At 40.3% G+C, this 16641-nt stretch overlaps 1 protein-coding gene across 8 annotated transcripts in view; it reads left to right on the plus strand.

Moving 5' to 3' along the window:
* Window positions 1–11444, plus strand: part of LOC122558548 (cyclic nucleotide-gated channel beta-1-like) — a 204313-nt gene extending 192869 nt beyond the window's left edge. For all 8 annotated transcript variants that reach the window (XM_087996039.1, XM_087996040.1, XM_087996043.1 and 5 more), the window contains 2 exons: window positions 1542–1728; window positions 10490–11444. In XM_087996039.1, coding sequence (XP_087852165.1) covers window positions 1542–1728; window positions 10490–10696 — 394 coding nt within the window. In that variant the 3' untranslated portion in view covers window positions 10697–11444. The remainder of the gene's footprint in view (window positions 1–1541; window positions 1729–10489) is intronic.
* Window positions 11445–16641: the final 5197 nt, after the last annotated feature.

Raw genomic sequence — 16641 nt, forward strand, 5'->3', positions numbered from 1 at the left:
TCCTTTCTAGATGATTATAACTCCTATCTCTTATAATTTTTTCAATACTTTACCCACAATTGAAATAAGGCTCATTGGTCTATAATTACTCTACTCCCCTTCTTGAACAAGGGGACAACATTTGCTATCCTCCAGTCTTCTGGCAATATTCCTGTAGACAATGATGACATAAAAATCAAAGCCAAAGGCTCTGCAATCTCCTCCATGGCTTCCCAGAGAATCCTAGGATAAACCCCATTTGGCCCAGGGGACTTAACTATTTTCACACTTTCCAGAATTGCTAACACCTCCTCCTTGTGAACCTCAATCCCATCAAGTCTAGTAGCCTATATCTCAGTATTGTCCTCAACAACATAGTATTCATACTGGAGAAAGACAGACAAAAAAATATTCATTTAGCGCTTCCCCTATCCCCTTGGACTCCACGCACTACTTCCCACTACTATCCTTGATTGGGCCTCATCTTTTTCTAGTCATTCTTTCCTTGAATAAGTTCCACATTGCAGTTGTGCCAATCCAACAAGTCAGGAAAATTTCAAGGAACAGACATGACTATCTGTGGTTAACCTGAAATGTTTTAAAATGATATTAAATGAAAATAAAAGCATATAATTGTGCAAAGACAAAAATTAGATGGAATATAAAAATTAGCAAAGAATGATGCAAAAATTTATAAAGGAAAAAAATTACAGTAGGAGAGAAAGCTAGCTAGAAACATGAAAGCAGTCAGTAGCAATATCATTTCTGAATCCCTCACCATCAACAACCTGGAGGCTACCAGGAATTGAACTGGACCAGCCATGTAAATACTGTAGCTACAAGTGAGATCAGATGCTGTGAAATCTGTGCAAATAATTCACTTCCTGACTCCCAGAACCCTGTCCACCATCTACAAGGCACAAGGCAAGAATGTGATGGAAAAATTTTAGTTGGCTGGCAAAAAGCAGCTTCAAAAGCACTCAAGGCGCTTAATATTATCACACCAAAGCTTAATTGGCACACCATTAACAACTTGAAACATTTTTTCCATCTACCATTCTTGAACAATGGCAGCAGTATGTACCATGTGCACTATGCAATATAGTGACTCAGTCTCTTTTTACAGGGATCCTGTAATCTCATGACTTCTACCATGTGAAAGGCCAAAGGCAGCAAACACATCGAAATGTCACCACCTGCAAGTTCTGCTCCAAGTCACAACAATTCTGACTTTTAACCGTATCACTGTTCCTTCACTGTCCTGAAACTCCTTCCTAATGGCATTGTGGGTGTACGTACACCAGATGGACTGCATAGTTTATCAAGATAGTTTATCAAGATAGTTCACCATTAGCTTCTCATTAGGGATGGATAACAAAGCTGGCCTAGCCAGCAAATCTCACATCCCATGAAAGGATTTACTAAATAGGAGGCAACACTATTGGTGAATAGTGTTCAAACTTTGATACATATTATGAATAACTGCTAAACTCAGAATTTGACTACTGTTTGTGAATAGCACTGCTTAAATCGGGTATTTGCTATTTCTAATATATTTGCAGGAAACTCCTCTCTAAAGATGATGGAAAAGATGTAAAGCCACAACCAAAAGGAATACAGCATATCATCCCTCCAAGACCAGAGACTCCCAAATTATTCTTGGCAGCCCTCTCAATAACCGACAAATTTGGAATCAAGGGAACATTCTCGCTTATTAAACAGAAACTCAGGGAATCTGCCAAAATGAAGGTAGGATAATGAGAAGAGAGTCAAGGGAGCAAATGTTTGTGTTTTAAAAATGTCATAATACAGAATTCAGCAGAACTTTAATCAATCTTCACTATTACAGAAGAATGCAACAGAGGTTGTGCTAATCAGAGTTAAACATTTTCATATAATAAAACGTCATAAGGTATTTTACAGGAGCATTAGAAAGGAAAATTAGATACTGAGGCATGTAACAAATTTTCTTTTGGAAAAGTTAGATTTTAGAGAGAGAGTCTAAAAAGAAGAAAGTGTGGTCAAGAGGTGAAGACTTTTAGGAAATGAATTTCGGCATGGACACCACAGTGCTCAGAAGGTTGTGGCACTGGTTGGGTTTACAGAGATAAACAGAGGCAAGGCATAGAGGTATTTAGAAACAAGGACAAGCATTTTAAAATTGAAACATTGCTTGACCAGGAGTCAAATATGTCAGTGGGTTAATAGATAAACAGAACCTGTGTATTGGTAAGGACACGGGGCAGAGTTTTCAAAGACCACAGGTTTTTTGAAACGTAAAATGCGGGAGTCCAGTTAGGGGTGTGATGGAAAAAGCAAGTCTAGATGTAAAAAATAGAGGGAGATTTCAGCAGCAATTTCTTGACCAAGAATGAGGGTGAATCAGATGATCTGATGAAGGTGAAATTGGACAATCTTAATGATGGTGTGGATATATGGTCGGAAACTCACTTTGTGAGAAATACAACACCAAGGTTATCAACAGACTGTGTAAAGTGTGTTTTGCTATCTCTTAATTAATCTCTATCTCTTCTGCTAGTCAGGGAGCCCTGGATTTGTTTGCTCTACCTTAACCCTTTATGGGAACATACATTAACTGGGCCTGAATTAACTCTTTTTTATAGGCAGTCACAATTATTCAGTTACACAGTTTCTCCAGCCAATCCTTGATTCCAATTTATTTGATCCCAATCCATTATACCCCATTATAGCTGGCTTTCCCCATTAATTATTCTCCCTCTGAATTGTACATTACTCTTTTCTATAGTTTACATAATGCTTGTGTTACAATGATCACTGTTCCTTGAGCATTCCTCTGTTAACATTTGATCTACTTAGCCCACCCAAATCCTAAAGTTGGCATTCAGATACAGTTTTACCAGTGCTTCTTTTCTTGGCTACAGAAGTGACCTTTTCTCAAAATCTGATCAGCTGTTTAAATTCTTTTTTTGTGATTTTGGATGATGCATCTCCTATCAGCCGTTACACACTTACAATATCTTCCCTACCAGGAAATAGAATTGTACATTCTCTAGATGAAGTAGAAATGCTTTTACGTAATCCTTTAGATTTGTTCTAAATGATGTTCTAAAGGCACACCTGGAGTGCACACTTACTACACTTTGTCTGATCTGACTTTATTTGAGTCTGTTTGTAAGCAAATGGTTTGACCAATCGAATTGTATCTGAGATGCAATTATCATTAAAATAAGAAACATTTAGGGTCTAGACTTTCATCTAAATATATTTTGAGGGGGTTTGGTTTGGTGCATAACAGCATCATGTGAAGGATTTAGACCTGGTACAGAAAATAATTAACAAGAATAGTTCCAGAGATGAAAGACATCAGTTATGTGAACTGAGGAGAAAAGTTGGAGTTTCTTTTGCATAGATGTTCTCTTGATACATACTGGTTTCCAGATGTCTGTAGCAGTGGTTATGACTATTAGCTCTGCAGATTCCTGTTCAGAACCACAACAAAGAGGCTTTGAGCCCTAAAACACCTATGGTGAAATTTAAAATCTGTGGACTTAACATTTTTGGCATTCATGGCCTTGGTGAAATGCAAAACCCATCTTTGCCTCCACCTACCCACAACTCCAAGTCTGCACTGGAACTTCCAATCTATGCAAGGCTAACTAAATGTAGGAAGCCACATCCCCATTTTAAGTTCACAAAAAATGATACAATTGCTCTAAAAAAAGTGAAAAAGAACAGGAGGCCATTCAATCCATCATGTGCTTCTAGCTCTCTGCAAGAATGACTCAACTAGTCCCATTCTCCTGTCCTTTCCCCATGGCACTGAAAATCTTTCTCTTCAGATACTTATCCAGTTTTCCCTTCAAAGCCATAATTGAATTACCTCCACCATTCTCTTAGGCAATTCATTCCATTAATGTACAACTCATTGTGTAAAAAAGATTTTTCATGTTATTGTGAATTCTTTTATCATTCACCTTATATTGGTTTCCTCTGGTTCTGTTTCTGTCAATGGGACTAGACTGTCTCCATCTACTATCTACACCTCTCATAATTTAGAATACTTCTTTTAGAAATCCTTCAATCTTTTAAGGAGAACAACTCTAACTTTTCTCATCAGTTCACATAATTGATGTCTTTCATCTCTGGAACTATTCTTGTAAATTCCTTTCTGTACCACATCTAAATCCTTCACATGACGCTGTTATGCACCAAACCAAACCCGCTCAAAATATATTAAGAAGAAAGTCTAGCCCCTAACTTTTTCTTATTTTAATGATAATTGTAAGGCCTTGCATTCCAAATACAATTCAATTGGTCAAACTACTTAACCGTAAGCAAAACACACTTTACACAGCATTAAAATACAGACAAGATAGAAATTTAAAATAAAATTGGCTTAGCTGTAATCCTATTGAAATGCTTATTAAAATAATATATATAAACTTCTACTAATTAACTGTTCCAATATAGTAACATCCCATAAACAAACCTTTGGCAAAGGCAAATTCAGTAAAATAGATTGTCCTACATGCAATTCCAGCAGCAGGAAGTGAACCCCAATGTTTAGATGTAAAAGACAGGGGAATAAGAGCTTCCACATCCAGTTTCAAGACCCCAGCAATTGCTGAAAGCCGAAACTAAAAACCCTGATTCTGTAGGAGCTTGACTCCACCTCTTCAGGCTGCTTAATTTGTTCCAACTTTCCAAAAAAAAAACCCAAAGCCTCACAAGCTTTTTTTTTTGACTTTGAGTATACTGCTCGTCACCTCGGTCTCAACTTTTTTTAAAATTAAAATATACCTCTTAAAGCCACAGTATTATCACAAGGCTCAGAATTACACATAAAACTGTAGTTGAAGCAAAAACAGTATATAGAAAGGGTGTCAAAACTGCCTTGCTTTAAGGCACTTTATTTCCTTAATTTTCAAGCCAAAATTCTGTGTGCCTTTCTAACCACTTTCTCGTTCTGTCACCTTCAGATTTGCAGGGTAGGTGAATTGGCCATGCTAAATTGCCTGTAGTGTTCAGGGATGTGTGGGTTAAGTGCATTAATCAGGGGTAAATGTAGAGTAATAGGGTAGGGGATTGGGTCCGGGTGGGTTACTCTTCAGAGAGTCAGTGTGGACTTGTTGGGCCAAATGGCCTGTTTCATACTGTAGGGATTCTATGAATGTATTTGTGCACTTTTACATCCAGGTACACACGCTTTAAAATAGCCCACTTTATTTCATGTTGCCTGTATTCATTTATTTTCAAAATATAACTTAACACTTCTCTTCTTAATTTTTATCTGCCATGTTCCTGTCCATTCCACCAACTTATCTTGCAGACCTGACTAAATTGGCAGATTTCCTTTCCTAAAGAGCATGAAGTCAACAGGACGGATTTTCAAAAGAATTGAGTGGTCTTGATTACTGAGACTAAGTTTCAATTTTGGATTTATTTCAATTTGCCAGCAGCCACAGTGGGATTTTAAATTCTTGTGTCAGGAGGGCTGGTCCAGTAACATAATCATAATGCTATTAATCTTTTTTTTAAATTAATGACATTGCTGTTGTACAACTACTTTAGTTACACCAGTAACTAAGTTAAAGTTGTTTGGTAGTATGTGCTGAACAAAGATACTTTTTGTCAAAGGTTTTCATCCTGCTGTCATGAATAATGTACCCATTAATGCTGGCACTTAATTACCAGAAACAAAATTAGAAATCGCTGGAAAAACTCAACAGGTCTGGCAGCATCTGTGAAGAGAAAGCAGAATTAACATTTCAGGTCCAGTGATCCTTCTTCAGAACTGATTTTAGCTCGGAAAAGTTGGGTAGACACGATAGAGGAGGCGAGGAGGAAGGAGTAAGTGATTGGTGGAAATGAAACCCAGAGAGAGAGAAAAAACACTGAAAACAAAAATTGTTGGAGATCACGTGCCAGACAGCACCCATGGAAAGAAAGCACACTAATGTTTAGAGTCTAGATGGCTCTTCATCTAAAGTGAGTCAAGGTCAGTCTGGAAGAATGAATAGCTGCTAATGGGGATCATCAGTGGCTGACAATCTCTTGTTTATGGTCGCAGCCCATGTGATGACAAGACCTGGTGGGTGGGAATTGGAGTAAGGAAATGGGAGAAGGTGCTTATACCCTAAAATTATTGAACCCAATACTGTATTGAGTCCAGAAGGTTGCAGGGTTCCCAAATGGCAAATCAGATATTGTTCTTCCAGTTTTTGCTGAGTTTTGTTGGAGCACTGTAGCAAGTCCAACAGAGATGTCGATCAGGAAACACGGTGGTGTGTTGAAATGGCAGGCAACCAGAAGCTCAAGATCATTCTATAACTCTAGATACTTAAATGCTATAACTCTAGTACATTGGATAGATCAGTTTTTGTCCGATGTGTCAGAATGGTTTCGAAGGGCCGACAAGAGGGGAGGCCACACTGGATCTGGTACTTGGTAATGAACCAGGTCAGGTGTTTGGTTTAGTGGTAGGTGAGCACTTTGGAGAGAGTGACCATAATTCAGTTACGTTTAGTTTAGCGATGGAAAGGGATAGGTACATGCCACAGGGCAAGAGTTATAGATGGGGAAAGGGCAATTATAATGTGATTAGGTAAGACTTAGGAGGCATGGAATGGGGAAGCAAGATGCAGGGGATGGGGACAATCGAAATGTGGAGCTGGTTTAAGGAACAGATATTGCGTGTTCTTGATAGGTATGTCTCTGTCAGGCAGGGAGGAAATGATAAGATAAGGGAACCGTGGTTTACTAAAGAAATTGTATCTCTTGTTAAGCAGAAGTGACGTTGAGACGAGATGATTCAGATGAGGGGATGGAGAGTTACAGATTAGCTAGGAAGGATTTAAAGAGAGAGTTAAGAAGACGAAGGAGGGAACATGAGCAGTCTTTAGCAGGTAGAATAACGGAGAACCCCTAAAGCTTTCTATAGGTATGTGTGGAATAAAAGGATGACTAGGGTAGAAATAGGGCCAGTCACAAACAGAAGTGGGAAGTTGTGTGTGAACCCTGTGGAGATCAGAGAGGTGCTAAATGAATATTTCACATCTTTTTTCACTCATGAAAAGGAGAATATAGTAGTGGAGAAGACGGGCTATTTGACTAGAGAGGATTGAGGTTAGTAAGGAGGACGTGTTATCAATTCTAGAAGGTGTGAAAGTAGATAAGTCCCCTGCGCTGGATGGGATTTATCTGAGGATTCTTTGGGAAGCTAGGGAGGAGACGGCAGAGCCTTTGGTCTTGATCTTTGAGTCGTCATTGTCTACAAGTTTAGTACCAGAGGACTGGAGGATTGCAAATGTTGTGTCCTTGTTCAAGAAGGTCAGTAGAGATGACCCAGGTAATTATAGACCAGTGAGATTTATGTCTGTTGTAGGAAAAGTTTTGGAAAGGATTACAAGAGATAGGATTTATAATCATCTAGCAAGCAACAATTTGACTGGAGATAGTCGACACAGTTTCTTCAAGGGCAGGTCGTGTTTTACAAACCTCATTGAGTTTTTTGAGAAGGTGATCGAGCATGTGGATGAGGGTAGGGCAGTTATGCCTTCAGTAAGGCCTTTGATAATGTTCCACATGGTAGGCTTTTGGAGAAAATGCTGAGGCATGGGATTGAGGGTGATTTATCAATTTAGATTAGAAACTGGCTTTCTTTAAGAAGGCAGCGAGTGGTGGTTGAGGGAAAATATTCAGCCTGAAGTCCGGTTACTAGTGGTGTGCCATAAGGATCTGTTTTGGGACCACTGCTGTTTGTCATTTTTATAAATGACTTGGACGCAGGCATCGGTGGATGAGTTAGTAAGTTTGCAGATGACACTAAAGTCGGTGGAGTGGTGGACAGTGTAGAAGAATGTTGCAGGTTGCAGGGGAACTTGTTTGGCAAATGGAGTATAATGCAGATAAATGTGAGGTTATGCACTTTGGGAAGAATAACAGGAAGGCAGAAAACTGGGTCAATGGAAAGATTTGTGGTAGTGTGGATGCGCAGAGGGATCTTGGTGACCATGTACATAGATCCCTGAAAGTTGCCACCCAGGTTGGTAGTGCTGTTAAGAAGATATATGGTGTGTTAGGTTTCATTGGTGGAGGGATTGAGTTCCAGAGCCGCGATGCCATGCTGCAACTATACAAAACGCTAGTGCGGCCTAACCTGGAATATTGTATACAATTCTGGTCAGCCCATTACAGAAAGGATATGGAAGCATTGGAAAAGGTGCAGAGGAGATTTACCAGGATGTTGTCTGGTCTGGAGCGAAGGTCTTATGAAGGAAGGCTGAGGGACTTGGGTCTGTTCTCATTGGAGAGAAGACCAAGAGGGGATTTAATAGAGACATACAAGATGATCAGAGGATTAGATAGGGTGGACAGTGAGAGTCTTTTTCCTGGAATGATGACATTGGCTTGTATGAGGGGGCATAGCTGCAAATTGAGATGTCATAGATTTAAGACAGGTGTGAGAGGCAGGTTCTTTACTCAGAGAGTGGTAAGGGTGTGGAATGCCCTCCCTGCCAATGTAGTTAACTCAGCCACATTAGTGACATTTGAACAGTCCTTGGATAAGCACATGGATGATGATGTGTTAGTGTAGGGGGATGGGCTTAGATTAGTTCATGGGTCAGCGCAACATTGAGGGCCAAAGGGCCTGTTCTGCGCAGTATTGTTCTATGTTCTATTCTATGGACAGAACAAAGATGTTCTACAAAGTAGTCACCCAATCTGCACTTTGTTTCCCCAATATAGAGGAGCCCACAATGAGAGCAGTGAAAATAGTTGTCTGGACTGAATGAAGTGCAGGTAAATTGCCATTTCATCAGGAAGGTATGCCTGGAGCCTTTGGTAGTGAGGAGGGAGGAAGTAAATGGGCAGATGTTACACCTTCTGCAATTGCATGGGAACGAGCCGTAGAGTGCCAGGACACGGTGAAGGAAAAGTGGACCAAGGTGTCCTTAAGGGAACAGTCCCTGTGGAAGGCTGACAAGGGAGAGGAAGGTGTCTGTGGAGGTGGCAGAAATGGCAGCTACTGATCCTTTGGATGTGGCTGCTGGTGGGGTGGTACATGAGGACAAGGGAGACCCTATTGCTGGTATGGAAGGTAAGATGGGGATGAGGGCCGAAGTATAGAAGATGGTTTGGACACAGCTGTCAGCTAGAATGGTGGGGAATCCTCGGTTGAGGAAGAAGATGGACATTTCAGAGGCTCCCTTATTGAAGTTGGCACCATTGGGACAGATGGGGGACCTGGGATAATGGAATAGAGTCTTTACAGGAAGCAAAGTGAGAGGATATATAGTCAAGATAACTGTGGGAGTCGGTGGGTTTCTTATGGATATTGGCAGCCAGTCTGTGCCCAAGAAAGGAAACAGAGATGTCGAGAAAGGGAAGGGAGGAGTCAGAGATGGATCAGGTGAAGGAGAGAGCATGGTGGCAATTGTACGGGAAATGGATGAATTCTTCCGATTCTGGATGAGAGAGGGAAGCAGCATTGATTATGTAATTTGATATATCGGAGAAAGAGCTGTGGGTGGGGGCCAGAGTAGGACCGGAACAAGGAATGTTCCATGTACCCCACGAAGAGACAGGCATAACTGGGACCCATGCAGGTACGCATGGTCACCCCTTTGACCTGAAGAAAATGGGAGGAGTTAAAGGAGAATTTGTTCAAAGCAAGGACAAGCTCAGCCAGGCTGAGGGTGGTGGTGGATGGAGACGGTTCATGCATTTTTCCAGGAAGAAGCGGAGAGCTCTAAGACTATCCTGACGTAAAGGGATTGCATGTCCACTGTAAAGAGGAGGTGGCTGGAGCTTTGTTTAGATTTTAAACCAGGAAAATGGACTCTGATTGATGACTGATTGAGTCTGACTTCTACTCTGAGAAATGGACCAGTCAATTTTGTCACCTCTTTTGTTGAATTGCATTCTCCATGGCAACACCTCTGCTAATCAAAGTCCATTTGCCAACTAATCAGAACTCTCCTCTCATACAGTATAATTGTTGACTTTCCCCTTGAATTGGTATTCTTGCAAATCCTCCTTTTGAATGCAGGACAAAATGCTTCGACAGAATATGTATTTCTTCAGCAAAACTCAAGCAATTAAGTCCTTAACTACAAATTTACATGCTTGAGTCACCCAGTTAGATTTAAATGTTGTCTCTTGTTCTTGCAAAATAACAAATAGCAAAAGCCTTGTTCCTAATTAGGATACATTTTATAAAATGTAATAGTTTTATTGTTTCTAATAATGTCTTCCCTGTTCCAAAGTTGTCTGAGCAACCTGTGCTGTTCAAAACTATAATCTTGCACAGGAGTGTCAGTGATTAAGATGATGGATAAGTAGACAATTTAAACAGCTTAAAATTCTACCTGCATTTCCATTCAGTTTTGAAAGGATTGTAAAAATATATCTCTATTCTTATACTCAGAGTATAATTTTGTGACAGAAATCTGTACTGTTTACTATTCACCTTACTCTTACTATTGTTTGCATTTTCTTTCTTACCCCACCCTGAATCATCATCTAGCCTCATCCGATGCCTCCTGCCTCCCCTGTCCATCGCCGATCACCTGTTCCAGTAGAAAAGGTGGAGGATGATTATGATGATGAAGTTGTTTCTGAATCTTCGGATTACTCTGTGCTGATCAGAATGAGCCCCTCACACCACAAGGATAAGGAACAAATCTTATCTGTAGAAGTTCCAGCTGAAGAAGAAGAGGATTCTGAAAAATGATACTGCTTTGGATTTGTGTATTGTGCTGTTAACAGTACCAGTTTAAAACTAGGCCTGAGATGCATTTACTAATAGTTAAGCTCACAGTGCCACCAATGCATTCGGAATAAAGATAGACTCGCAATGATAAAACATCGTTCACAAACTCAGGATGTCTCAAGTGCTTTACAGTCAATTAAATGCTTAAGTAGCCACTGTTGTAATGTGGGAAACACAATGTCTAATTTGAGCACAATCATCTAATCTGTTTTAGGTATTCTTATGTGCTATGTTTGCTAGGAAGATGGGAAACTACCACTGTGACCAGTTGCTAAACTAGTCATATATTTTAACAAGAATATCAAACTGCGTCTGCCGGGGACCAATTCCAGGAATACGCTGACAGAAATTTCTGAACACTGTGTTCCAGACAGTGCAAGTATCAACAGATCAGCAAATTTATATTTACCCAACACTCATAAATAAAGATTCCGCAGACATGCAACCATTCATGCATACAGCTCATGTGTGTGATCACGACATTTTCAAACATAGTCTATGGACTCCCAAACATATATAGATGTTATACATTACACATCATAGACATTTCAGGCACACACTTACAAAACATATGGGAACTAATCCTATCCACAGCAGTAGCAATGCAAAAGTATCTCTTACTTAGTCACGTACCTACCACCTGCATATTTTACTACATTGAATGTTGACTGAGAACACTAACATACATATGTCACTAATTATCGTTAAGTCATTATATATATGCAACTAAGTGTGTGTGTGTTAATTATGCACTGCGTGCAGTTATATAAAGGTGATTTTGCAAACTTGAAAACGCTTTGCTTTTCTGGACATTCTAAAATTAGCCATTCTCTTCAGAAATAAGTTGTCATCATGATGACCCCTATGAAATGGGCATCTTCTCTACAAATTGATGCTTCATGATATATCAATTATATGTTCCCATTAATTTACTGGGCAAAGCCAGTATAAGAGGAAGGGAACCCTGCCTTATCCTGCCTTCCTTGCCCCTACCCTGGAGAATAACATTCTAGTTTCTGCCTTGATCGCTTTCAACAAGATAACCCTTCAACATCAGGACTTCTGAAGGGCAAATTTTAAAACTCAACTTAAGTCGTATTGTGCAACCATCGCTATCTCTCCTGCATTCATCCAAAATGGCACAACATGGATAGAGACATTGATGGAGTTCCAACATCCTACGTGGATAATGGCATGTTAATATGGTTCTTTAACCAATGATTTACCTTCAAGATAATTTTAGGGAACAGCCTATCGGGTGTATAGTAAGGAGGAACTTGTGTAGTGTCAAGTCTAGCATAGGCAAGTTTCCGTTTATTTTCATGTGTACAATTGCGAGTTACCATTCAAAGCGTATGCAGCCAACTATTCCAATTATCTTGTCAAAAATCTATGAAAGAAGTCCAGTTGGCAAAATTCTATCCACTCTGAAGTTGACAAGTTGGCTTTGGAGAGATGCGCACTCCCTTTTTGCTATTTCACTAAATAGGTAAGAAGGTTAGAACATAGAACAATGCAGCGCAGAACAGGCCCTTTGGCCCTCGATGTTGCACCGACCTGTGAACTATTCTCAGCTCATCCCCCTACACTATCCCATCATCATCCATATGCTTATCCAAGGATTGTTTAAATGCCCCTAATGTGGCTGAGTTAACTACATTGGCAGGTAGGGCATTCCATGCCCTTACCACTCTCTGAGTAAAGAACATGCCTCTGACATCTGTCTTAAATCTATCACCCCTCAACTTGTAGTTATGCCCCCTCGTACAAGCTGACGTCATCATCCTATCGGGTCTATAGCAAGGAGAAACTTGTGTAGTCTCAAGTCTAGCTAGGAACTTTCTCAAATTGTCACTTTGCCAATTACCTCCCTCCCTAACGGATGAGGAAAGTATCTGGTTTTCTGACTTTGTTACCAGGATGCCCGGTCAGCCACATTTGGGGGATGGAGGATTCCATATGCTCCAATCTGGGGGCAATCAGCAGTATAGATGGGACCATGGTGATAACCTCTGAAAGCCACCCTTCTGCTCATCTCTGACCTCCCTCAAACCCATCCATGTAAAGTAAAATTAAAAAACCTACCTTCTCACTGTTGAATCTCTGAGACTGATGGTCTTTAGATACATGGGTGTGCTGGCCTTTGACTGACTGGCAGTTTCTGGTAAGCTGGATGCTATCTTCAAGGACTGTGATAGGCTAAGAAGCCCACCAAAGCTCAGTAGTCCACAGTTAACAAGTAGTAGGCATCTGATATAGCATGCTTTCTTGATGGGGGGGCGGCAAGTTAGTTAACACACCTGTCCCTAATGTAGCCTCAAACATAGATAATCACACCCAGTGTAAGTAGAATGCTGCATTATTCATGTAGGATTATTGGACATCATTTAGTTCTTACTGAAATGACTCATTGAAGTTGAATTTATGAAAATTTCTCTTTTATGGAGCTGTTGCTGTACATAACTAATTATACGTCTGTCTTATAACATGCTTACAATTAATCAGATTATACAAAGAACTTGATATTTATATTTCTATAAACTAGTTTAATATGATTGTTACAATCCCCATGGAGACTAATAACATTTAAAAAGAGATTAGAATTGCCAGTGAATTATTCAAAGGACCACAAAAGATTTCACATTTTAAGACTTTTACTGTAACAAACCAAAATCAACATCAAGGGAAGTTGGTGGCATAATGATAAATCACTGAACTAACAATCCAGAAAACCCGAACTAAAGTTCTGATGAGATGGTATCCTAATGTGGCAAATTTGAATTCAATTTTTTTAAAAACTGGATAAATAGCTAGCTTAATAGTGACCATGTAACAACGTTTGATTATTGTGAAAACCCATCTGATTCTTGAATGTCCTTAAGGGAAGAAAAATTGCCACCCTTACTTGGTCTAGCCTAGATGTGATTCCAGACTCACAGCAATGTGGTTGACTCTTATCTGCCCTCTTGGCAATTAGGGATAGATAATAAATGTTGGCCACATCCCATAAATGAATAAAAAAATTCAAGTCATTACTTAGCAGGCAACTAAGTATATTCCCTTACCTTCCTAAAATGACTGAAAAATCCATGCTGCATTTTTATTTTACATCAAACCCTGGGCAGAACCGTAAGGCAGAATCTTCTGGGCTGCCTGAAGCTTCTAAAAAGGGCTGGGGGATGAACTCAATTGGGTGGGAGACAAATATTCAGTTTTCTATTGGCAGGTTAAAGTTTTAATGTTATGTTCTAAGTGCCATCAGCCTTTCAGATGGATTAGCTTTCCTGACCTTGATGGCCAGGTTGCATTCGTTAGCATACCATGAGTATGCATTAACACTCCTATCCACTGGAATTACATTCACAGGCACAATCTTGTTACAGTAAAATGGTGAACAAGTGTGTTCACAAACCTGACTGCTAATATGAGGCATGTACCTGGTATTATTGATTACTTCCTCCAAAACTTTGGTGAGTACAAACTTTTTCAGTAACTTCTCTCCTTAATTATGAGCCATTTTTTTGCACACACACTTGCTTGACCTGGGAAACCAACTCATGAGAAGTCTCAATCATATGCATCTTACCTGTGGTGTTAAATGCCTACAATGCAAGGGATGAAGTGTGACCTAGGTCAACAGGCCTCTCCAGGTGTGGCAGTACATCAGCAAACCTGAGCAGGACTGGCAAGTGGGGCTGAACTCAATAGGTTCAGATAAAGGTTATGTAGAAAGGAACGGTAACAAATGGAACCGAAAGGGCATTGTTTTCAGGGGCACTAGAAGTTCCTGTGGAATGGAGGGAGCAAACTGGGATGCGTAATAGAGATTAACAGTGATAGGAGCAAGAGGACAAGGAAGGGTGGGAGCTGCATTTTTGGGTCGAGTGACTAGGTGCTGGGGGTGAGAAACATCAGGCAAATTGAGTAAAAGGTGCTGCAGGATAAGGCTGGGTACTGAGCTATAGATGAGAGTGGGATCGGGGAGGATATTGAAGCAGATGGTGAAACAGCTGATAGTCACAGAGGATGAAAGAAAAGGACAGAAGGAATGCCACGGGAAAAGAGAAGACCATCTATAGTGACGGGGGAAGAAGTGTTTTTTTTATTCATTTACGGGGATGAAGCATCACTGGCAAGGCCAACATGGACTGCTCATCTCTAATTGCCCAGAGTGCCAGTAAGAGTCAACCACATTTCTGTCGGTCAGGACTCACATGTAGGCCAGACCACGTAAAGATGGCAGCTTCCTTTCCTAAAGGACATTAATCTATCAGATGTGTTTTTCCTGACAATCAACAATAGATTCATGTTATCATTAGACTCTTAATTGTAGGCATTTATCTAAATAAAATTCTACCATCTATGGTGGCAGGATTCCAACCTAGGTCCCCAGAACATTACCCTGGTCTCTGGATTAACAGTCTAGCAATAATACCACTAAGCCATTGCCTCCCCAAGTAGTGCGGTGTAAGGTGGAGGGTAGAGGATGGATGAATGAAATTTTTAAAATTTACAATCAACATTTCTCACCTAAATGAGCTCATGACAGAAGTCCTCATACAGGATGCATAGTACAAATTGGAAGGGGTGGAGATCTGTTTGCATATGTTCTTGTGTAATGCAAACACACCCAACTAAGCGAATCAAAATAGAGATGGAAAAATTCTCTTGTATGATCGCTCAGTCAAAGGCTAAACATTGAACAAAAACACTTGCTTCAAAGGCGAAAAATCTTTAATAACTCCAATACCAGCATCCCAACCTGTCACGTAATTCATTTAACTCCTTAACTCTGAGAAGAGTTTTACTCACCAACAATGATGATGGTGATTGGGTGGGAGTGAGGAGCAGGGTTATCCCATATGCAGGGAGTGTTTAAGACTTGTGGATCTGTAAGTTAAAGACAGGAAGATGAAACCGTTAAAGTCTGTGGTTTCCAAGATTATAGGGCTGTCTAATGAAGGATAATGAAGGCCATCAAGAGTCAGATCCTGCAAATTACCATATACTTAGAAAGCATAGCAAAAGGAATGGAAATCAAGGGTACAAAGTTCTTGCACGTGGCAGAATAAGGAAGAGGAAAAACAGTCATGAGGCAGTGCCTCACTATATAGAGATGTCTGTTGGGTAGGCTTTCACTCAACACATGAACAGCCTAATAAAGGTCCAAGTGGTAGATTTTCAATGTCGATATCTCAAATGAAAAGCAAAGATCCCATTTCTGATATTTATTTGCAGATTAGCTCATTCATGCTAGATGTTTGACCAACTTAACCCAACATCTATACTAACATTGCTTAGGTTAAGGAGGAGGAGAAAAAGAAGGACCAGGGTCTGCAGCTGTGAATAAAAAAGCAGCACCTGAAGATGAGAACCAGGACCTTCAGTGCCATTGAGCAAGGGAGCATCTATTGAAGATATTGCAGCTACCTGTAGATGAATGAAGGGCAGTGCAGGAGATGTTGCATGATTAAGGACACCATCACCTTCATCCATTACATTGTCCAGGCAGGATTACACTCCCTCAATGTCCAGCTCATTTCTGACCACGTGCATCAATTCTTGCAGGTGTGCACCTGCTATCCAGGGAGCTGTCAAAACATTTACATTCTACACAACTCAGCTGTTCACTTCTCAACATCATCTCCAGAGCTGGCTTATGGGATGACAAGGGGTTGGCCCAAAGGCATTTCTAATGACCCCAGTATGAAATGCTCACTGATTATGAACAGAGCTATAATGCTATCCATGCATTCACAAGGGTCTTCTTTGAATAGACAATCAATCTCTGAAGGTGCTATCATCCCAGGTGGACAAGTTGGATCCCAGAATGAAATCCTGCTTGATAAGTCATTTTCTTTAGTTGATGGGGCAAACAGTCATTGAAATGTGGTCACATAAAACTG

This window comes from Chiloscyllium plagiosum, unplaced genomic scaffold (assembly GCF_037043375.1).
Source record: "Chiloscyllium plagiosum isolate Xiang-an unplaced genomic scaffold, Cpla_swu_hap1 HiC_scaffold_17, whole genome shotgun sequence".
Taxonomy (NCBI): domain Eukaryota; kingdom Metazoa; phylum Chordata; class Chondrichthyes; order Orectolobiformes; family Hemiscylliidae; genus Chiloscyllium; species Chiloscyllium plagiosum.